The 24399-nt window shown below is 24.3% G+C and overlaps 1 protein-coding gene across 5 annotated transcripts in view; it reads left to right on the forward strand.

Moving 5' to 3' along the window:
• The window catches only part of LOC122511358 (optomotor-blind protein-like), a 158163-nt gene that overhangs the window by 18399 nt on the left and 115365 nt on the right, over window positions 1–24399 (forward strand). For all 5 annotated transcript variants that reach the window (XM_043626539.1, XM_043626538.1, XM_043626536.1 and 2 more), the window contains exon 2: window positions 2370–2697. In XM_043626539.1, coding sequence (XP_043482474.1) covers window positions 2370–2697 — 328 coding nt within the window. The remainder of the gene's footprint in view (window positions 1–2369; window positions 2698–24399) is intronic.

The following is a 24399-nucleotide window of genomic DNA, read 5'->3' on the forward strand; positions in this document are numbered from 1 at the left end:
TCTATTAATAAATCGGTGACGTTTATTATTTTATATTTATATATTGTTGAACTGTAAATCTGTATTTATTTTTGTATATCTTATAATTTTAGAAAAAAAGAGGAAAGAATTTTATTCATTTTTTTTTCTAATATTAATTTTGGCAAAAAATTTCGTTCATTCAGAAATTTCAGTAAAATACTTTCAAATTTAAGAAATTTATTTATATAAACTGTTATAGAAAAATTTTGATTTTAAAAAAAAACTTTAATTTTGATTCAAACAAAATTTTATTGAAAATAATTCGATTTTTGCGAAGAATTTTGTTAATTATAAAAATAATTTCGAATTCTTGCGAAAAAATTTGGTTATTTATAAAAATAATTAAATTTTTGCCAATAATTGAATTCTTGCGAAGAATTTTGTTATTTACAAAAAATAATTAAATTTTTGCCAAGAATTTTATTATTTCGAAAAGTAATTGAATTATTACAAAAAATTTTATCAAAATTTTAGAAAATAAGTGAATTCTCTCGAAGAATTTTATTAAAATTTTTTAAACTAATTGAATTCTTTTGAAAAATTTTATTAAAATTTTATAAAATAATTGAATTCCTAACAAGAATTTTATTAATTATAAAAATAATTGAATTTCTGACAAGAATTTTAATAATTTAAAAAATAATTAAATTTCTGATAAGAATTTTATTATTTTTGTAAATAATTGAATTCTTTCGAGAAATTTATTTGACTTTGGGTAAAAAATATAATTTAATTTTTATTGTGAACTTTATCAAAAATTTGGAAAATAATTATATTCCTGCAAAAAAAATTTAATATTTACGAAAATAATTGAAATCTTGTGAAGAATTTTTTTTTAATTTCTAAAAATAATTGAATTTTTGCGAAGAATTTTATTATTTATAAAAATAATTGATAAACAGCTGTATTATTTATAGAAAAAAATTAAATTCTTACAAAGAAATTTATGGAAATTTTTAAAAATAATTGAATTGTTTCTAAGAATTTTATTAAATATGAGAATAATTGAATTTTTATATTTTTAATTATGAAAATATTTAAATTCTTGTAAAGAAAAATAAAATAATTGATTTCTTGCGAACATGTTCATCCACATTTTTGAACATAATAATTTAAATATTCAATTAGCGAAATTTTCAGTTTAGAGAATTTTTTGTTACAAATTATATTGAAAATAATTGAATTCCTGCGAAAAATTTTATTATTTACGCAAATAATTGAATTCTTGAGAGAAATTTTAATAAAATTTCTGATAATTGAATTGTTTAAAAGAATCTTATTATATAATTGAAAATAATTTAATTCTTTTTAAAGATTTTATTAAAATATATTAAAAATAATAGAATTCCTGCAAAGAATTTTATTATTTATAAAAATAATTGAATTCTTCGGAGAATGTTATTATTTTTAAAAATAATTTAATTCTTGCCGAAGATTTAATTAAAATTGTTGAAAATAATTGAATTTATTAGAAGCATATTTCATTAGAATCGATAAAAAATAATTGAATGCATTCGAAGGATTTCATTAAAATTTTTGAAAATAATTAAATTCTTTCGAGGAATTTAATTTAAAATTCTATTAAAAATAATTTAATTTTTTCAAGAAATTTTTTAAAAAATTAAAAATTGTATGGAAAACAATACAATTGTTTCGATAAATTTCATTAAAAATTTTTAAAAACAATAAATAAAATTAAATAATTAGTTACTAAGAAAATATTTTCTAATATTTGTGCAATAATTCAATAATTTAAATTTTAGTATTATATTTTATAAAGTTTCAAATTGTTAAATTCACGTATTTGATTTTTTATTGCAGTCGGTAATTTTTGAAAATATTAAAAAATATTTTGTTCATTTGAACGTTTTAAATTTTTGGAATAGCAAAAAAGATAAAAAAAAAATTATTAAAAATGAAAATATTTTCTCGAACACACACGAAAGTTTTGATGTTCAAGAGAATTGACCGTTCCGCAATTATCCGGTAACGTGCAGTTAATTTCTTATTATTCACTATTCACATTACTGGTTTTTATTTCCTGAAGCTCGATATATATTATACTAATGTCCCTCATTATAGTCTTAATTATATAAAAGCAAATCTGTTAACATATCTATCTTGATCTTGATATTTTTTTCTCTAAAAAAAAAAGATTTTTTCTCTATATTATTACGATTGAGAAATTACTTCCCAAATAATACAGAGAAGAAAATTTATTTTTAATATGGAGAAGGAAATTTTCTTTTTAATATAGAGAAGGACGCATTTTTTTGTAATATTAGAAGAAATTTTTTTTTACTTTTGTGTTTCTGTGTCAAATTTTCTAATGCGATTTTTGTTTTCAGGTCTGGGCTTGGGACCACAAAGTTCTGAAGAAGCGCATGCGGCAGTGTTAGCCGCCGCTGCTGCTGCTCTGCATCATCATCACCAAGGAGCATCCGGAGGTCCGACGATGAGGCCATTGAGGCATCCTCTGCCTCCTGGCATGTTGCACTCGGCACCCCATCCACTTGCCCCTCATCATCCATTGGCTGGACCTCATCATCCTCTCATTCCCCCTCATCCCGAGGAGGACGGTGTTGTCGATGACCCTAAGGTCACCCTCGAGGGAAAAGAATTGTGGGAAAAGTTCCACAAACTCGGAACTGAAATGGTCATCACGAAAAGTGGCCGGTAAGAATTAACAAGAAAAATTCTTTTTCACCTCCAACTCCTGGAGTTTGAACTCGAGAGGACTTTTGAATATTTTACTCTCTAATTTTTCGTCTGATTTTACAAATATTGTTAAAATATTTTACAAATTTGGGTCAAATATTTTATAAATATTGAAGAAGTATTTCCAAAAATTGTAGAAATATTTTACAAATTTTTGACAAATATTGTAGAAATATTTTACAAGTATTGTAGAAATATTTTACAAGTATTGTAGAAATATTTTACAAATATTGTAAAATTATTTTCAAGTATTGTACAAATATTTTACAAATATTGTATAATTTTACGAATTTTTGGTTTGTAGAAAAAAATTTATTTCGATCAAATTAATCCATAGGAGGTTCGGATTTGAATTAAAGAGGAAAATTTTTAATTATGGACAAATTAACGAAATTCAAGAGATCTTCTCGATTTCTTATTCTTTTGGTGTTCTAATATATAAAACTTGAAAGTTTCACATTCAAAGTTTCATCGCACGTGCTTAACATTAGTTGTCAGATATATATAGTCAACACACGCAAACAAGAACGTACGAGTGTCGTGCAAACTTTGAAAGCGGTCGATAAACGGGCTCTCGCATATATTGGAAGCGCGTATCCCCCATTTGCGTCGATGAATATACTTGTACCACTGGTATTTTTAAGAGTGAGAGATTTTTTCACTTGAATCACTGCAATACAGTGCCATTTATATACTCGCACACTTTAGTTGCCCGAATTATGTCCGAAAATTCAAAAAAAAAAGATCGTTTGCCTCCTACAATTGTTGCGATGATCTAATTTCTGTATATTAGTTTGCAAATATTTTGTTCTTCTTTCTATTTTCTTTTCTTCTTTCCATTTTCTATTCTTCTATTTTCTATTCTTCTTCTAAATTTTATTCTTTTTCTACTCTTTATTTTTTTCTACTTTTTATTTTTTTATTCTTTTTTCTCTTTTTATTCATTTTCTCTATTTTATTCTTTTCTATTTTTTGTATCTTCTTTTATTTGTTTTCTATTTTTTCATTTTTTATTCTTTTTCTACTTTTTATTTTTTTCTATTTTTGATACCTTTTTATTATTTGTTTTCTATTTTTCATTTTCTTTTTTTTTATTCTTTTTCCATTTTTAATTCTTTTTCTATTCATCTTTTTTTTCTTTCCCTGCTTTTTTTTTTTATTTTACTTCGTCAAATATTTGTATCAATCGCAATTTTGGAAAGCTTTTTTCTTGTTTCGATTTTGACAGTATACGGAAAGTACAAGTTTTGAAAATGAAAAAAAAAATAATTTTTGATGATTTCTCACACGTTTGTATATATAAATTTGAAGAAAAAGTACGAACGTGTGCATATTTAGGTCTGTGTGTATTCGTTCTACTATCCTCAACGACAGGGAGTTCGTCTTTGTAGTGTAAAAGCACGTACAAAGATATCTCGATGAGGCTTGCTCCCTCATCGCTGAGCAATTGAAAGTTCGCTAGCCCCTTACGTTTTTCACCCCCTCTAGCGTCACCGATTCAACAACCCCTGATCAGTTCCTCCACCGTCATCATCCTCGATACTGTCATCGACTAGTTAAAAAACTAGAAAAAAATTCACTAGACGTATCTTCTATTTTTCACTCTTCCATCATTTATTTTTCTTCATTCTCTCAATTTTTCTGGACTAATTTTTTCCCCCGAATTTTTTTTCCCATCTTTTTTTTTCTTTGATTTTCTTGATTTTTGTTGTAATTATTTTTATCAAATTCGTTGGGAGTTTAATTGGAATTATTTTTGTTTTTTTTTTTTTTAAGAAAAAAATATAAGAAAAAATGTAAGTAAAATTTATTTGGTTTCAATAAAATTTATTTGGATCAAATGAAATTTTATTTGTTTCGAATTAAAATTTATTTTGTTTCAGTAAAATTTATTTGGATCAAATGAAATTTCATTTGTTTCGAATTAAATTTTATTTGCTTTCAGTAGAATTTATTTGGTTCAAATAAATTCTATTTGTTTCGAATAAAATTTTATTTGGTTTCAGTAAAATTTATTTGGTTCTAATGAAATTTTATATATTGTTTCGAATAAAATTTTATTCGGTTTCAGTAAAATTTATTTGTTTCAAATAAAATTTTGTTTGTTTAGAGTAAAATTTTATTTGTGCAATTTTCCTTTTTGTTTTTTATTTTTACTTTATTTATTAGACATTTTTAAAATCCAGTTTTCAATTCACTTTCAAGTGTACGTGTTTGTACAAATATATAGTTACAGGTAATTTATAGTTAATGTAATAGTTGACTTTATTTATCTTGCATTTGTTGATTCCATTAATAATGCACTTAAGAAATAAAGTTATAGGCAGTCTATTGTTAAATAACGAAACAAGTTTAAATAGCTTTGGAGTCTTGTGAAAAGTAATAGAATTTCAAGAGCGTAAAACTTTGTATAGTGCACGCAGTGATAAAGAGAGTAATTTGAGAGACACTTATAGTATCGGGTTTTTTAATATTAATGCGGAGAAAATCTATTTTCTCTTCTCCAATTGAACACATCTCGGGAGTAATTTTTTTTCCCATACGAAAGAGTTGTGGATATAAATTGCATATATAAATAGTTATCAATTGGATCTATTTTATGTGCGTGTATTCGTGTTTTTCATGATGATGTATGTATATTCAAAAGAGGAGAAGAGCATTTGTATTTATATTTTTCTATAAGGGAAAAGGTTATTATATTCCTCGAGTTAGCTTGATCCGTTCTTTACACATTCATTTTATAAATACGTAATTCCAGGTATTCTTATTTTTAAACGTCTAACAAGTTCGTAAATAAAATATATACGTGCACTTAAAATTTATATCAGTTCGGAGTTGGAAATTTTAATTCTAGAATTTTAATTTCTTGGTCAAATTAAAAATCTAGAATTTTAATTCTTTTTGTCGGAATTTTCGATTTCTTCCAGTTTTGAATTATTTTTGGTCAAGTTTTCGTATTTTTTGGCTTCAATTTGATATATTGTTTTGTATAGCCAAAAAATATATACGAAAACTTGTATTCAAAATTATTGTAATCAGTGAATATGATTTATAATTTAGTTTTGACGGAAATTATCTTGAGGCATTTCGTATATATTGTTCTGAATAATTCGCGCAGCAATGAAAGTGGTTATGATCAAAAGAAAATAATATATATGATTAGTGGAAATTATACTTTCAATAGCGTAATTACATGATCAGGGAAAATTATGTGATCAATAGTGAATTGTACGATCAGTAAAAATATTTTCGGTTCAACGGCAATTATACTATCAAGAGAAATAATTGTATGATCAATAGAGATTAAACGGTCCACAGAAATTATACGATCAGTGGCAATTATATAATCAACAAGTTGGCATTTAGGGTTTTTTTTCGAGAGAGAGAAGGAAGACTGTTCAATTTTTGCATTCAAGGGATGAATTACATTTTAGAATTTTTAATTTTTCAGACTTCACAAATAATAAAATTTTTGGCTGAAATTAAATTATATTTTCATAAATATTTTCACAAAAAATTTTATTTATTTGAAATAGAAGTTTCATAACATTTTTTGAGAGAAATTTTAATAAAATTGTTTGAAAGAATTCAATTATTATTTTAAAAAAAAAATAAATTCTTTGCAAAAAATAAATTAGTTTTAAAAAATGTTAATAAAATTTTTCAAAAAAATCCATTATTTACAAAAATAACAAATTTTTTGTTAGAAATTCAATTATTTTCATAAATTTTAATAAAATTCTTTGAAAAAATTCAATTATTTTTAAAAATGTTAATAAAATTCTTCTAAAAAATTCAATTATTATTTTCAAAATAATTAAATTCTTGGCAAAAATTCAATTATTTTCAAAAATTTTAATAAAATTCCTCGGAAAAATTCAATTATTTTTATAAATAATAAAATTCTTTGCCGAAATTCAATTATTTTTATAAATAATAAAATTCTTGGCAGAAATTCAATTATTTTTAAAAATGTTATTAAAATTTTTTCAAAGAATTCAATTATTATTTTCAAAATAATTAAATTCTTGGCAGAAATTTAATTATTTTTTAAAATGTTAATAAAATGTTTAAAAAAATTCAATTATTTTTAAAAACTTTGATACAATTTTTCGCAATTTAATTATTTACAAAAATAACAAATTTTTTTGTTAGAAATTCAATTATTTTCAAAAATTTTAATAAAATTCTTTAGAAAAATTCAATTATTTTTAGAAATGTTAATAAAATTCTTTGAAAGAATTTAATTATTATTTACAAAATAATTGAATTCTATGGCAAAAAGCTATTATTTTAAAAAATGTTAATAAAACGTTCCAAAAAATTCAATTAGTTGCAAAACTTTGATAAAATTCTTTATAATTCAATTATTCACAAAAATAACAAATTTTTTGGCAGAAATTCAATTATTTAAAAAAATTATAATAAAATTCTTCCGAAAAATTCAATTATTTTGATAAATAATAAAATTCTTTGCAGAAATTCAAATATTTTTAAAATTGTTAATAGAATTTCTTGAAAGGATTCAATTATTTTTTTATTTTTTGATAAAATTCTTTATAAGAAATGATTTTCAATAAAAAATGATCACATATTTATTTTTGTATTTAAACAATTGAATTTTCATAAAATTTTCATCAGTTTAATGAAAGTCTCTAACAAGAATTGACTTAAAAATTAATTTGAGTTAAAATTTTAGTCTTAAAGCTACTTTTTGCTACTTTTTGAAAATTAATTATCAAGTGTGAAGCCTGATTATTGAAAAATTGGAATTAGTCAAAAACAATTTTCATGAAAAATAGAATTGGTTCAAAAAGTATTTCCATAAAAAATAGAATTGTTCGATGACAATTTTGATAAAAAATAAAAGGAACAAATTTACTGCTTAAAAATTTACATATTTCTGTTGTAGGAAGGAAATTAAGAAGTCCGGGGAGAGTGGTTGTAAATTTTCAAAGAGCCTGGAGCGTATGAACTGAAAGATGTCGAAATAAATGAGTGATAAATGTTGCTAGGAGGAAAGGAACGATAAGAGCGTAATTCAAGGGCTTCGATTTGAAAGTATTTATTAAAGTGATGTATATCACTAAATATACAAGTTAAAGTTCTCTCTATCTTTTCGCAATTCGCTCTAAATCAATCTTCATCCTTGTAAATCGAGTTCAGACAAGGAGAATATTTCTCTCTCTTTCAGTCGTTCGTATATATATATATATACGCACATGTGTATTACAAAAAAAAGAATGAAAAAGAAAGAGGAAAAAAAATTGTGAAAGCGTAGGCGTGTACAGAGTGAGTACTTATGATCCGCTACGAGAACAGGTATCAAACCTAACAACAGTGGTCGATAATTACACAGCTCGAAATTACGCACATTGGTTGGCATCGTCCGTTCGTAGTGGAGTCCATGGAGGCAAAGTGAGCCAAAGCGAGCCAAAGCATAAGCCAAAGTAACGTCGTGTGGTCTACGTCTCAATATCGTGTCTGGTCTCGCGCCTACGTAAGAGCCCCTCTTTCTCTCTCTCTCGTGCACGTGGAAAAACTGGCATCAATTGACGAACACACTTGTCGATCTCATCGTGTGGGTTCCATTTATATATAGGAGTGAGAGAGGAACTTCAGGGGGGGAGGGGGTTGTTATCCCGGAGTTGGTGTGTAGGATCAAGACCACGGGGTGTGGAGGGAGTTGTTAAGTATAGGGCTGAGTTAACGATGTTTGTTTTATACATTGGCAGCCTCTTCAAACCTGTAATCTTTCTAAACGAGATATTACCGAGGGGCCCGTTGCGAAACCCACTCCACCACCTTCTTCTTCTTCTTCTTCTTGTCGTCATCTTCTTCTTCTTCTTCTTCTTCTTCTCGTTCGACCACAGTGGTGGATCTCTCGCGAGAGAATTTTCACTGCACTCCTGATGGGTCCGTGAGCCTCAGGCTCAAAATTGCTTCCCATTTTCCCCCACTCTGCCTCTCATTTCTTCCGAGACTAAATTACCGGCCATTCACAATCTCCAGGAATTAAATTTCGATTGGGGCGCTTGTGAAAGCAAGATCGCGCGAGAGATATTTCCTGATCTGGATGGCTTCTTCTCTTTTTTTTGTTTTATTTAAATATTTCCGTGAATCTCGAGCAGGGAGGGAATTTTTTACATTCTCATCACATGAGAAAGAACGAACGCAGGTTTCGTACTCTTTACTAAAATCTACTATTTAGTATTTTTTAACCGATTATATAGTTACTATTTGGATACTTTTTTTAAATTTGTGACACAAAAAGCACTTTTTTTAAATTGCACTATAATAATGCAAATTTTCAAAAAAAAAATTTCTGAATTGTTTCTAAGAAGAATTTTTTTGACAACTATTAGTCGATTTAAAATAATTTTAAATCGACTAATAGTTTAGTCGATTTAAAATTATTTTAAATCGACTAATTTCTAATAAAAATCTTCTTAGAAACAATTCAGAAAATTGTTCTATAATTCCTTGAAAGAATTCATTTATTTACAAAAATTGTTGTACATTTTTTTTTTAGCAAGAATTCAATTATTTTCATACAAAATACTGAAATTCTTTGCTGACATTCAAATATTTCGATATCTGCAGTACAAATTTCTCACAAGAATTCAATTATTTTGGAAAATAATTAATAAAATTCAACGCGAAAATGTAATTAATATCATGAATAGTAAAATTTTCACGCGCAGGAATTCAATTATTCTTTACAATTAAATTTTCGAGAAAATTTTTCGACAGAAATCAATTGTTTAAAACGTATTCAAAAAAATTCTCTAATTTTTATTTTTAATACAATTTTAATTAAATTTATTCGGAATATTTGTATTATTTGTTTAAATTTTCATAAAATTATTGAAAAAAATTTAATAAAATTTAATGTAAGAATTCTATTTTTCATAAATAATAAAATTCTTCGCAGGATTTCAATTATTTAAAAAAAAAATTCCAATTTAATTTCTCCCAAAATTGTAATCATTTTCAAAAATTTTATTAAAATTCTTTTAACAAATTCAATCGCTATTGTCAAAATAATTAATTTCTTGGCTAAAAATCAATTATTTTCCAAAACTGATAAAATTCATTATAATTAAATTATTTACAAAAATAACAAATTTTTTGTTAGAAATTCAATTATTTTCAAAAATTTTAATAAAATTCTTCGGAAAAATTCAATTATTTTTATAAATAATAGAACTCTTTGCACAAATTCAATTACTCTTAAAAATTTTGATAAAATTCTTCTTGAATTAAATTATTATTTTCAAAATAATTAAATTCTTGGCAAAAATTCAATTTTTTTAAAAAAATTTAATAAAATTCTTCACAAAAATTCAATTATTTTTAAATATAATAAAATTTTCACAGTATTTCAATTATTTTTAAAACAAATCCAAATGAATTTCTCTAAAATCAATTATTTTTTAAAATGTTCATAGAAATTTTTCAAAAAAAATTCAATTATTTTCAAAAGCTTTGATAAAATTCTTTATAATTCAATTATTTACAAGAGTAATAAATGTTTTGGCAGAAATTCAATTATTTTCAGAAATTTTAATCAAGTTCTTCGAAAAAATTGAAATATTTTTTAAAATTTAAATTTTCAATAAAATTTTTCTAAAGAATTCAATTATTATTTTCATAAGGAAATTAAACTCTTGACAGAAATTCAATTATTTTTGTAAAAATTATGTAATACATTCTTTCGAAAGAATTTATATATTTTCATTCTTAAAACTACTTTTTTTTATTTTTTTTTAAATTAATTATTGAGTGCGAAGCCTGTAGCTGCTTCTCTCCACCACAAAAATTGTATACTTGCTACGCATGTAGCCAGTATACAATAAAGTTAAGATTTTTTTTGGAGAGTAGCAAACAGTGCCAAGGAGGTTTGATTCTTTTTTTTTTAACAAACACTTGGTTTCTGTCCAAACAATATATATGTGTTTTCGCCAGTTGTAAATTGGAATGGCACGAGCCACTCGAGTTTCTTGAGAGAGTGAAAGAGAGAAAGAGAGGAAAAAATTAAAAAGAGTTGTTTTCGGTTTTAATGCAGAGTTGATGAGATTATAATGGCGAGGATGATTTAAAAGGGACACTAGTTTATTTTGCTCACCATTAGCAAAATGGATTATGGCAATATAGTTTATTTTCTTCTCCGTAAGTTTGCTTTTTTTCTTTCATTAGTTGAAAGGTTTATAACTTTCAGTTTTCGTTTCGAAAATTACCCTCCACGGCAATACAAATCTGTTTATTGCTTTTTAGATTGTGAAAATCAAGATGGCTCATCCACATAAATTGAACAAAAAGAGAAAGTGAAATTTTCCTTTTTCTTTTTTTTTAGACTCGTAGACGTAATTAAAATCAGACTATTTCTTCTTTTCATTATGGAGTTATTGTAAGACCTCATTTAGAAAAATGGAATTTTTTTTCTACTTGTTAAAATTATTTTTCTATTTGTTTGAAATTTTTTTCTACTTTTCGTTAGGAATTTTTTTTTTCTACTTTTTGTTAGGAATTCTTTTCTAATTTTCTTTCTTTTTTTTTCTTGAATTTGAAATTTGACTTGTGTAATATTCCTTTTGTAGTGGATTGTAATTACTGTTTGAACTTGTATCGGATCATGAAGCATGACTACGATTATAGTGCAATCTCATTGTGATTATTGTTATCCTTGTTGCTATAAATCACAATTATTATCGTTCTCGCAACTATATTAAATGAATGTGCATTGATATATACTCCGACAGGCTATCTTCAACTCTGTCATTAAGTTATCAATCATGACTCTTTAGCACTTGTAACGTCTTTTCTTCTTATACATAGTACATAACACTCTCAGGACAGATCATTAAGATTTTATCATTCAATTTTTTTTCCTTCACGAGAAATTTACACTACAATTATGAAACTTAATCGAAATGTGCGATTTTATTTTGAAAAAAAAGCTAAACGACAATTTTTTTTCTCATTATAATTAAAATGTCTATACAAAGATTTTTACAAATTTTCTGAAATTAAAAAAAAATAGGGAAAGAAAATGATTTTGGAAATAAATATTTATTATTAACTGACAAATATCAGCTTCCATTTTTCAATTATTTTTTTTTATTTTTTATTTAAAATTTTTTGACTTTTTAAATGATTAATAACTATTATTTATTATTTTCAACAATTTCATTCAAATTATTCGCTCAAATGCAATTCTTTTTATAAATAATAAAATTCTACCCAGAAATTCAATTATTTATAAAAATGTTGAAAACATTCTCTATGATAATTTAATTAATTTCAAAAATAATAAATTTCTTGTCAAGAATTCAATTATTTTTAAACATCCTATTTTAAAAAATTCTTCTATAAAGAATTAAATTATTATTCTTATAAAAAATTTAATTCTTGGCAAAAATTCAATTATATTTAGAAATTTTTATAAAATTTTTCAGAAGAATTCAATTATTTTCCAAAATTTTGATAAAATTCATTACAATTCAATTATTTACCAAAATAATAAAAATCATAAAAATCATAAAATTCTTCCCTGAAATTAAATTACTTTTAAAAGTTTTAATAACGTTCTATAAAAGAGATCAATTATTATTTTCAAAATAATTAAATTCTTGGCAGAAAATCAAATATTAATAAAACTTTTGATAAAATTGTTTATGATAATTCAATTATTTTCATAAATAATCAATTTCTTAGCATAAATCCGATTATTTTTAAAAATTCAAATAAAGTTCTTCAAAGAAAATAATTATTGTTTTCGTAAAAAGTTAAATTCTTGGGAGAAATTCAATTATATTCAGAAATGTTAATTAGATTTTTCGTGAGAATTTATTTCTTTTCAAAAACTGTTATAAATTTCTTTATAATTCAATTATTTTTGTTAATAATAAAATTCTTCACAGGAATTTTATTATTTTAAACACAATTTTAATAAAATTTCTCGTAAGAATTCAATTATTTCCAATAAAATTTTAATCAAATTTCTCGAAAGAATTCAATTATTTTCATAAATAATAAATTTCTTTGCAGAAACTGAATTATTTTAAAAAACATTAATAAAATTCTTTATAATTCAATTATTTACAAAAATAATAAATTTTTTTAAAGAAATTCAATTATTTTAAAGATTTTAATAAAATTCTTCGAATGAATTCAATTCTTTTAAAAAAATGTTTAAAAATTCGTTAGAATTCAATTATTATTTTCAAAATAATTAAATTCTTGGCAGAAAGTCTATTTTAAAAAAAAATGTTAATATATAATTTTTCCCAGGAATTAAATTATTTTCATAATTTTAATAAAATTCTTCGAAAGAATTTAATTATTTTTATAAATAATAAAATTTTTTGCAAGAATTCAATTATAGCAATTAACCAAACTGTTATACTTAAAATTTTTAAAAATTAATTTATTAATACAAATTAATAAAAACAATTATTTCTGAATTTATCTTGCAATGTTTTGATTTTTTAAGTGAATGAAATATACTCACAGTTTTTCGGAGGACATCGAATTGAGATAAAAAACGAATCAAAAGTGTTGCGAAGCAACATTTTGATTCATTTTTTGTCTCAATTCGATATCCTTAGAAAAACTGCTTTAATTTTTTGAATATTACTTAAATAATAAGAAAAATTAATTAAACAAAATTGTTTGAAATTATCAAGAAAATAATTATTTATTATTTTTTTTATTTGTTAATTAAAATTATTTAGATTATTATATTTAATTTAAATTTTAATAAATAGAATAATTTAAAACAAATCGTTACAAAAAGGAAAAAAAAAGTTCGAAAAAATAGAAAGAAAGGAAGGAAGGAAGGAATGAAAGTTATTGAAAGGAAAAGGAAGATTTAAAAAAAAATGTTTGAAAGGTCATATGGGTTATTTTCTCTTTTTGATATTTGGACTATCGTATATATATGATCTTTTCCCGCAGTAATTCTCTCTCTCTCTCAAAGTTTCATTTGTAAATCTTTCTCTTTTTTTATGCCACGTTCTGCTGCACTCACACCCTCATAAGCATTTGGCCTCGCTGACTGCAACTCACCCTCAATCCCATTCGCCTTCTGAAACTCTTTTCCCACTTTAGTTTATAATCCAGCTCATTCTATGCGCTAGTTCATCCTCTTTATATCCTACATTCCTGGAAAAATTAGCTACCCCTTCTCTCTCACTCTTTCGTTTCTGTTGAAGCGCAAAGTCTCATCTCGTCTTGCTCATTCTTTTTGATTATTAAAAAAAAAATAGAGCGCATGCGTTTAACCCTTGGTGTTTTTCTCTCTCTCTCTCGGTGTTTTTTTTTATACTTGATGAGAGTGAGAGAGTGAACCCAAGATCCCCAGGGTCGCGCGTCGGGTTCCGCTCGGTAATTAGCTGTAGTGGCCTGCACGCGCGTGTGAGCTTGAAAATGCGTTCGCGATTGTGGTGGAAGTGTCAGTGTCCCACGCGTCGTATATCGACGTTTCTTCCAAAGAGAGAGAGAGCTCCGCATTTTCGCGGTGGTACGCGGTTGTGTACAAGAGGAACTTTTTTTTTTAAAAGCCATCCCTTCAGTAACCACTACATAACCATAGGAACCAACACCACCGCAATTTCTAACCACTCTCTTCGACTTAACTTTGTACATCTATATATTTTCTCCCATACAGGAGAATATTCACACAGACTCCCACAATTTTGCTTTTACGAAACCTGCTCGTACGACATGAGTTGAGACATATAACACAGCACATGAGTTGAAAGAATACAATTTTAAGACGAGACTTTTCTCGCTAGACGCGGAGAATTTTTTTTCTTCATTCTTCACCTCCTTAAACTGTATATAATGTCTGCTTTTCTTATGTTTTATACCTTAGATGGTGTTTTTTAATTAGGTTATTCCTGCGACTCAGGAAGTCTCACACTTTGCTTTTACTGTAAAGGAAAGGAATAGGGAAAAAAGGAGTGAGAGAGAGGAAAAAAAACTGGAGGACGTTTCCGCCCGCATGTGTGTTTAGAGGTTCCGCCCAATGATGATGACCAGGCGACTAGTTCTGAAACTAGTAGACATTATGTCGAGTTCTTTGGCACCTTTTTGTGTTTTTGTTTCACCCGCATTTGCAGACGTTTCTTCAAGGACATTGTCTGATGTGGAAAAAGGAAACTTGAAGAAATGCCTCGAGTTTAATTGCATTCTTAATATTTCTTATTTCGAACGAAATCAAGAATGAAAATTATTATTCTTATTTCGAACGAAATCAGGAATTAAAATTTTTATTTCGAACGAAATCAGGAATTAAAAAATTGAAAAAAAGGGAAATTGCATTTTTTTTTGTTATCAAGAGGAGGAGGAGGAGTATTTTAGAAAATGATGGAGAAAAAAATGGATTATTCTGAGAAAGAATAAATATTCTAAGATTCAGGAAAATTTTGAGAAATTGTCCTCTTCGTGAAGAGACAAAATTCTTATTTTGAACGAAAGTAGAAAAAAAGAGGAAGAAAATAAATTGCATTTTGTTTTATCATCAGGGTAGGATTTTAGAAAATGATAGAAAAAATCCTATTTTAGTATACAGGGAAAAAAATGTCGAGTAACTTTTACTATTTACAAACTGAAAGCTGAACTGCGTCTGGAACTTCTGCTTTTGCTTTGGCCACTTTTATTATTTTCGGAGTAAAATTTGCTGCGTTCGAAGTACATTTTCATGTTTGCCACAGGTCAGGGAATTCAGGGAAGTCAGAAAACAGTCATGTAAAATAAAATTAGTCACGGAAATCTAGAAAATGTCAAGGAATATTATCAAAACAGTACCTAGCAATTTTCAGAATTAATTACATTTCTTCAGATTTTAAACAAAAATTTTTGAAAATTTTACCTGTCTGGAAGAAGTTAATAATAATCAACTATTTATTAAAAAAATTATTTAACTTTTAGATAATTTTATTTAAAATTCTGCAAAAAATTAGGTTTCTAAGAAAATTTATAACTGAACTTCTTAAAGTTATTTGAATTAAAAAAAAAATTTTTTATTTAAGAAATTATGAAATAAATTGATTTTGAAAAATTTAATGGAAGAAAATTTTTCATTGTTTAAATATTCTATTAGAGATTTTAAAAAATCTAATTTTCAAAGAATTATTTTTCAATAATTGGTAAATATTTAAATTTATCAAAGATTCTCCTGGAGTTCAATTTGCATTTAAAATAATTTAATTTCAAAAGAATTACAATTATAATTTTAATAATTTATTTTATTTTAGAAAACTTAAATTAAATTATTTTTTTAAATTACAAAGTTTACAAAAAGTTTTATGTAAAATAATTCTGAATTATTAGGTTTTTCAAATATTCAATTTCTATTTTGTTAAAGATAATTTTGAATGTTTATAAACAAGTAATGAAAATTTTGTAAATTAATTTCTTTGTTAGAATTCTATAAATATAATTAAATTTTTTGAAAATAATTGGATTCTTAAAAAATTTCATCAAAATTTTTTAAAATAATTGAATTTTTTGAGAATTTTATTGATATTTTTAAAAATAATTGAATTTTTTGACAATTTTATTGAAATTTTTGAAACTTAATTGAATTTTCTAAGAATTTTATTGAAATTTTTGGAAATTATAATTTTATTTTTTAATAATCTTCTTGAAATTTTTCAAAATAATTAAATTTTTTTAAAGAATTTAATTGAAATTTTAGAGAATAATTGAATTCCTGCGAAGAATTTGATATTATTAATGAAAATAATTGAATTTCTAGAAAGAATTTTTTATTTCTAAAAATAATAAATTCAATTATTACAAAAAATACAAGAAAAATTATTGAAAATAATTCATGTGTTTCGAAGAATTTTCTTAAAATTTTTAAAAATAATTGAATGTTTGACAAGAATTTCAATATTTTTGTAAATAGTTGACATTCTGCAAAGAATTTTATTATTTATTAAAAATAATTGAATTTCTGCGAAGAATTTTATTATTTCTAAAAGTAATTGAATTTTTTTGAAAATATTTAGATTCTTAAAAAAATTTCATCAAAATTTTTAAAAATAATGGAATGTTCTGAGAATTTTATTAAAATTTTAAAAAATAATTGAATTTTGTTGACAATTGTATTGAAATTTTAGAAAGTAATTGAATTTTCTAAGAATTTTATTGAAATTTCTGGAAATAATTTTATTTTTTTAAAATCTTCTTGAAATTTTTCAAAATAATTGAATTTTTATAATGAATTTAATTGAAATTTTGGAAAATAATTGAATTTCTGCGAAGAATTTTGTTATTTACAAAAAATAATTAAATTTCTGAGAAGAATTTTATTATTTCTAGAAATAATTGAATTATTACAAAGAATACTAGCAAAAATATTGAAAATAATTCATTTTTTTCGAAGAATTTTTAAAAAATTTTTTTAAATATTTGAATTTTTGCCAAGAATTTAATTATTTTTGTAAATAATTGAATTCGTGCGAATAATTTTTTTTAATATAAAAATAATTGAATTTTACTATTTCTGAAAATAATTGAAATTTTTGTAAACTTCTTAACTTTTTAAGAATTTTACTGAAATGTTTCGAAAATAATTAAATGTTTAAAGAATTTTATTAATTTTCCAGAAAAAGCTTTTTAAGGAAATATTAAAAATTAAAGAATGTTTTTTTTAAATTCCTTCCAATTTATACTCGCATGTACTTTTCGATCAATAAAATAACTGATATTTTATTATTATCTATTTTATCGTCTAACATGAAATAGATTTGTTACAGAAATAAGAGAAGGAAGGTCAGGAGGGAGTTGAGAAATTTTCAGAGAATTTTGTTCTTCTTCATGGGACACAAATGAATAATTTATAAAATTATATCCGTCCGAGAGAAGTTTAGGAAATTGCATCGGATTTTGGTGATTACACGAATTCTTCTAAATGCTGTCAGTTGAAATTTTCCGAAAACCAAAATCACATTTTGAAATAGTCTAAAAATCTTTCGATTACAAAATTGAGGGAAGGAACGTCAGGATTATGTCAAGGAAAATTATGTTCAACTTCATTAAAACGAATAATTAGTAAAATTATTATATCCACTGGGAGAATTTAAGCGTTTGCATTGGACTTTCGTGATTGCACAAATTATGATCTACACAAATTTGAATTCATCTATTGAAAATTGAAAAAAATGAAATTCAAATTTTGAAGTGATGGACTATAAACCTTTTGTTGTTTGAATTCTTAATATTTCTTCTTTTGCCCGCATATGTGAGCATTCTTGGGCTTTATGTGTTATTATAAGGTGACAGACTAGCGCGCCAACAATATGGGTAGACGTTTCGTAACTCGCATAACGTCGCGTGACTACATCGGTGCGTGTAATATCGCGGAACATGGAACCGGTGCACGATATCGAAGAGCGTCAACGCTCGTATAGTCAACTCAAAAAGGGGTACTAGAATTAGATAACCAACGCTTAATGTTCGAGTTAATAAAGTAAAAGCCAATGAATATTGAAAGTGCAAGCGAGTTATCCGCTTTTTGAATAAACATATATTTCATTTCATATATATTATGATATCATCGCGGCGCACGATTTTCCTTTCTTTCTTTCTTGTTAAAAAAAAGAAAAAAAAAAAAAAAAAAAAAAAATACTTCTCCGCACGATTTTCCACAAAATTGCCCGATTACACGATAGCCTATATTTGTTTTTCCACGAGTTTTGCCTATGAGCAGGTGTTAAAAACCTCTCGTGCTTGACTCTTTTTGAAGCACGAGAAAACTTTATGTGTAATAATTCTTCTTTCTCCTTGTTCTAGTGAAAAATATTCCAAAAGATCTCTATCACTTTTGAATTCATTAACAAGTGTGAACGTATTCTTTCTTCGGGGAGAATTATATATTTTAACTTTAATTAAGTTTAATACTTAACATTGTGGTCTTAATATTAATTTTTTTTTTTTTTTTTGGTTCTTTAAATAATTTAGTGTTGAAAATGAGTAAACTTTTCTCTTCTTTTTGTTGAATTGTTAAATTTCTGAATAAATATATAGTTTTCGAGGTCGTTATATATGCAAAAAAGAAATTGACTGTAATTAATCCACTTATGTTTTGTATTTCATTTTTTTCTCCTCCTCCTCCTCTTCTTTTTCTTCTTCTTCTTCTGCTTTTTGTTTGCAATTTAAAATTACCGTATATAGGGAGAGGAAAGAAAGAAAGGTAAAATTATTCAGAAATTAGTGTCTTTTCAGACCCCTTGACAATTTATTCAACAATTGGACAAGGTATGAATCGACGCATCGTCTGTCTCTTCTTTGTCCTTTTTTTTCTTGTATTCAAACGCGTAGCCTCCTTATCTCCGACGGCACTTTGCAGCTCGTTTCAAGGCTACGAAAGACCATGCACGCGATTACGAGATACTGTATATATATTTATGTGTGTATCGCCTCGCACGCAATGCCAAATAGCGCGATGCGTTTTCACCGTATATTGTTCGCGAACTCGTGAAACTTCAATTTTTTCTTCATTTTCTCATTTTCAATCATTTTTGCTTCTCAAAAATGAAAATGATTTTTCTTATGAATTCGCCAAATATTTTTCTATATATATCAATTCTCAAAGAGTTATTTTTTCTTTTCTGTCAAATCAAATTTCTAGAATTACTACAATTTTGGTTTTTGGTGTTCAAAAAAAAAAAAAAAAAAAAAAAAATTGGAAGTCTCGAAAACCTTTAATTCTTCTTGAATTTTTTTTACCTTAAAAACTTATATGAATTTTAATTTTTTTTCTGATTTCTGTAAATAATTAAATTTATTTTCAAGTTATCTAGAATAAATTTCATAAAGTTATCTGCAATTTTAATTAACATAAAAATAATTTAGTTGAAAACTGTCGCAATTTTCAGGAATAATTAAATTTCAGAAGATTTTTTAACTAAATTTTTTATAAATTTCAATTGCTCAGAAGCAGTTCGAAAGAATTATAAAAAATTTACTCAAAAAACATTTTAGGTTTTAAATAATTTTATTTAAAATACCAAAAAAAAAAAGATTTTAGAGAAATTTTAATTCATTTATTCGACGATATTTATACCTATGTTAAAAAATTTCTATTCAAGAATTATCTGATTAATTGGAATTTTGAGAAATTAAACTAAAAATAATTAAATTTGTTAAGAAATTCTATAAAAGAAATTTAAAAAATATCGAGTTTTCAAAGAATATTAACTTAGTAATTGGTAAAAAATTAAATTCAAGAAAGTCATGTCGATTCTAAATTTTTTTTTTGAGAATTTTATTGAAACTTTTGAAAATAATTGAATTTTTTGAAAATTTTATAGAAATTGATAAAAATAATTGCATTTTTTGAGAGTTTTATTCAAAACTTTGCGAATAAGTGAATGTAAAAGAATTTATTTTGAAATTTTTAAAATAATTAAATTCTTTTGAAGAATTTTGAAAATAATTGCATTTTTTAAGAAATTTAAGAAAATTTCTGAAATCCAATTTTCTAAAGAATTTTATTAAAACTTTTGAAAACAATTGAATTTATTAAGAATTTTATTCGAATTTTCAAAGAGAATTGAATTGTTTAAGAATTTAATTAAAATTTCTAAAAATTGAATTTTTTAAAGAATTTTATTGAAATTTTCTAAAAATAATTCGATTTTTTTGAGAATTTATTTGAAATTTTTGGAAAATAATTGCATTTTTTAAAGAATAATTTTTTGGAATTTTAAAGAGATTTTGAAGAGAATTGAATTGTTTAAGAATTTAATTGAAATTTCTAAAAATTGAATTTTTTAAAGAATTTTATTCAAATTTTCTGAAAATGATTGAATTTTTTTGAGAATTTCTTTGAAATTTTTGGAAAATAATTGCATTTTTTAAAGAATAATTTATTGATATTTTAGAGAGTAGTTATTTGAATTTTTAATGAATGTACAAGATTTTATTTTGAATTTTTAAAAATAATTCAATTCTTTTGAAGATTTTTGTGGAAATTTTGAAAATTATTGCATTTTTTAAGAATTTAATGAAAATTTCTGAAAATTCAATTTTTTAAAGAATTTTATTGTAACTTTTGAAAACAATTGAGTTTATTAAGAATTTTATTGAAATTTTCGAAGAGAATTGAATTGTTTAAGAATTTAATTGAAATTTCTGAAAATTGAATTTTTTTTAAAGAATTTTCTGAAAATTGAATTTTTTAAAGAATAATTTATTGAAATTTTGGAGAGTAGATATTTTTTTCAGGATTCAGGGTAAAAGTAAAAATTCTGCTTGTGAAGCAAGGAGAAATCAAATCAAATTTTTCAAACCCTGTTGAAATTTAGAGTATTTAACACGAATTATGAATTAATTTTTAAATATTCATTTTTTTTTCTAGTGTCAAAGATGAATGATGGAGAAAAAATTAAGGATCAAGGTTCAAGTTGAATATTATCGATTTGCCGATAAAACTTGAGATTCAAATATAAATCGTCTCTCGAGTTAGGGAAGTAATAACGGGGGCGCTAATTATCGCACGCCTCAAATCACGAATAATTAATTGTAATTGCGAAGGAGTACGGATGTTTGCACACCTACGTCATATATACATTTATATACGAATATATATGTATATAACACGAAATATATAGATTCAAGTTGAGCGATAACGATCGACTGTGCGGTGCACACACTTTATTTCTCGTAAAAGTACGTTACTTCTGTGCACATATACTTTGATGCCTACCTTCTCGCGGACAATTTATTATTAAACGAGAATGATTAATAGCTTCGTTGAGCTATTTTATGAGATCTTTCGAACTCCCGGCTTCTGTTCGTGTGAAACTTTGACAGAACAAGTAGTCATTTGCATTTTATAAAGAGATTTCTATCCTTATAGAAAAATATCCGATACTAAATTACATCTCCTTCTCTCCATCTCTCTCTCTCATTCTCTTCCATTGTCGCCTATAAATATTTGAAAATAAGACGAGATTTAAAATGTTTAAAATATAAATCATCGAAATTTGAGTATAAATCATGGTCATCATTTTTAATCTCCGAAAGAGTTGAAAAATAGTATATCTTCAAGGTGAATTGTCATTATTATAAATAAATGATTCATTTTGAAAATATGAATTCAATAATAAGCGTTTTTCGCTTTTTATAAAATTGGAGATATTGAGACAGTAGAAATTAATAATAGAGATCTAATTTGACATTAGATGAATATATAATTTTGATGTTTACAATATAGACTCTGGAGTGGGCGTATAGAATATAATTTAATCTGACATATTCTTGTTCCTGAATCGTAAAATACTGAGAAAACAATAGGAGAGCTCTCTGTTGTTGTGTATTGAGATGAAATCTTCATCAGTGTCTGACATAAGTTTTAGCAAGTCGATTTCTCGTCGTCTGTAACAATTAATTCCCACGTCTGTTTTCTTTTTCTTGGTTCAAAGATCTGTCGGCGTGATCGATTCCTCGTTATATCTGTTTTACGGAACACATGTTTCGGTGCAAATCTTTGCGATCTCGATCCGACTATACATATATACAAAGAGAGAGGGAAAAGTGACCCGTTTGACTGGAGAATATAATCGAAGCGACAGGCATATTCGAGGATCGAATTCCAACTGAATATTTCAATTCGCATTTGGTAAACCGTCCGCTTCAGAGTGTCCCACTCAAAAAGAAATAAAAATAAAAAAAAAGAGAGAAAGAGGAGGAAGAAAAAATTCTGCAATACCATTTTATCAAATTCCTTTCTTTATTCTGCTATCGCATTTTGTACTGTATATTCTAAATTTTTTTACGTTTCGTTGGCAAAAAAAAATATTTCTAAAGTAAAGCTCGAACTAAGTCCGTAAATTCCGTAAAGATCAGTATATTTGCTTGAAGAAAAATTCGTAAAAAAAAAGAAAAAGGGCGAATAGTTAGTAAATTGTACGATATAATTTGGAGAATTTTAAAGAAATTATTGTTGAATTGTTGAAATTCAATTATTTTTTTAAAAGTAATAAAATTCTTCGCAAAAATTTAAAAAAAATTCTGGTAAAAATTTCAATTTTCTTTATGAATAATAAAATTCGTCTCTTAAATTCAATTATTTTCAAAAATTTTCCTCAATTCAATGATTTTTAATATCTACTATTTTAATTAAATTTTCTAAAAGAATCCAATTATTTAAAAAAAAATTAATAAAATTCTACGCAAACATTTCATTATTTTCAGAAAATAATAAAATTTTTCTGAGATTCAATTATTTTCGTACATAATAAAATTCTTTTTAGGAATTCAATTATTTTCATAAATAATAAAACTCATTGCAGAATTTTAAATATTTTTTTACAGTTTTAATCAAATTCATCGAAAAATGTAATTATTCTTAAAAAATTTTTATTTAAATTCGTCAAAAGAATTCAATTATTTAAAAATTTATTGACAAAATTCTTTATGAGAATTTAATTTTAAGAAATATTTAATTATTCAATAAATTATTTAATTTTGTATTTAAATAATTGACTTTTCGTAGAATTTTCTAATTAAAATTGATTTAAAAATGAATTTCGCAGTTAAAATTTTATATAATAATTGAATATTAAAAACCATTATAACATGAATTTTCAAAAATAATTGAATTTTTAAAAGGTTTTAAATTAAAATCTTTGAAAATATGAATTTTTAATACTTTTCACTGACAATTCTGTAAAATTATTTTTTTTTGAAAAAGTTTAATTGAATTTTTTTTTTATATTATTTCAAGTTTTTATTTTCTAAATGTTTAATTGAAAAATTCCCGAATAATCGAAATTTTGTAAAATTGAATTGTATTTAAAGAAATGAATTTAGAAATTCTCAAAGAACTTTTGCAAAAAGTATTAGAAATATTTGATAATTGAATTGTTTCGAAGTATTTTAATAACATTTTTCGAAGAATTTACTTAAAATAATTGTATTAAAAATAATTAAAATCCTGTGAAGAGTTTTATTATTCAGGAGAATATTTGAATTCTTGCAAAGAATTTTTATTAAATTTTTTTTAAATAATTGAAATTTGAAATCATGTGATTTCATTTCTTCATTTCTAATAAAAATTGATTTAAAAATAAATTTCAGTTAAAATTTTAGATTATAATTGAATATTAAAAACATTATAGAATGAATTATTAGAAATAACTGAATTTTGAGTAAGTTCCAAATTAAAATCTTTGAAAATTTGAATTTTTCATACTTTTAACCAACAATTTTGTAGATTTAATTTTTTTGAAAAAGTTTAATTGCGGATTTTTTTGAAATTATTTCAAATTTTTATTTTCTAAATATTTAATTAAAAAATTTCCGAATAATTGAAATTTTGTAAAAATGAATTATAAACAAATGAATTTGTCAATTCTCAAAGAACTATTTCAAAAAATCTTAAAAATAATGGATTTAAAAAATAATTTTAGTTAAAAACACTAAAAAAAATTGAATTTTGGAGAAGTTACAAATTATTGCAGAAATTCAATTATTTTCAAAAGTAATAAAATTCTTCGCAGAAATTCAATTATGCGTTCAAAAATTTTTTAAATTCTCCTTAGGGATTTAATTGTTTTCACAAATAATAAAAATCATCGCAAAATTTCAATTATTTTTAGTATAATAATAAAATTCTTTATGAGAATTGAATTTTCAGAA

The sequence above is a fragment of the Leptopilina heterotoma genome, unplaced genomic scaffold, assembly GCF_015476425.1.
Source record: "Leptopilina heterotoma isolate Lh14 unplaced genomic scaffold, ASM1547642v1 Lhet_81, whole genome shotgun sequence".
NCBI classification, from domain to species: Eukaryota; Metazoa; Arthropoda; class Insecta; order Hymenoptera; family Figitidae; genus Leptopilina; species Leptopilina heterotoma.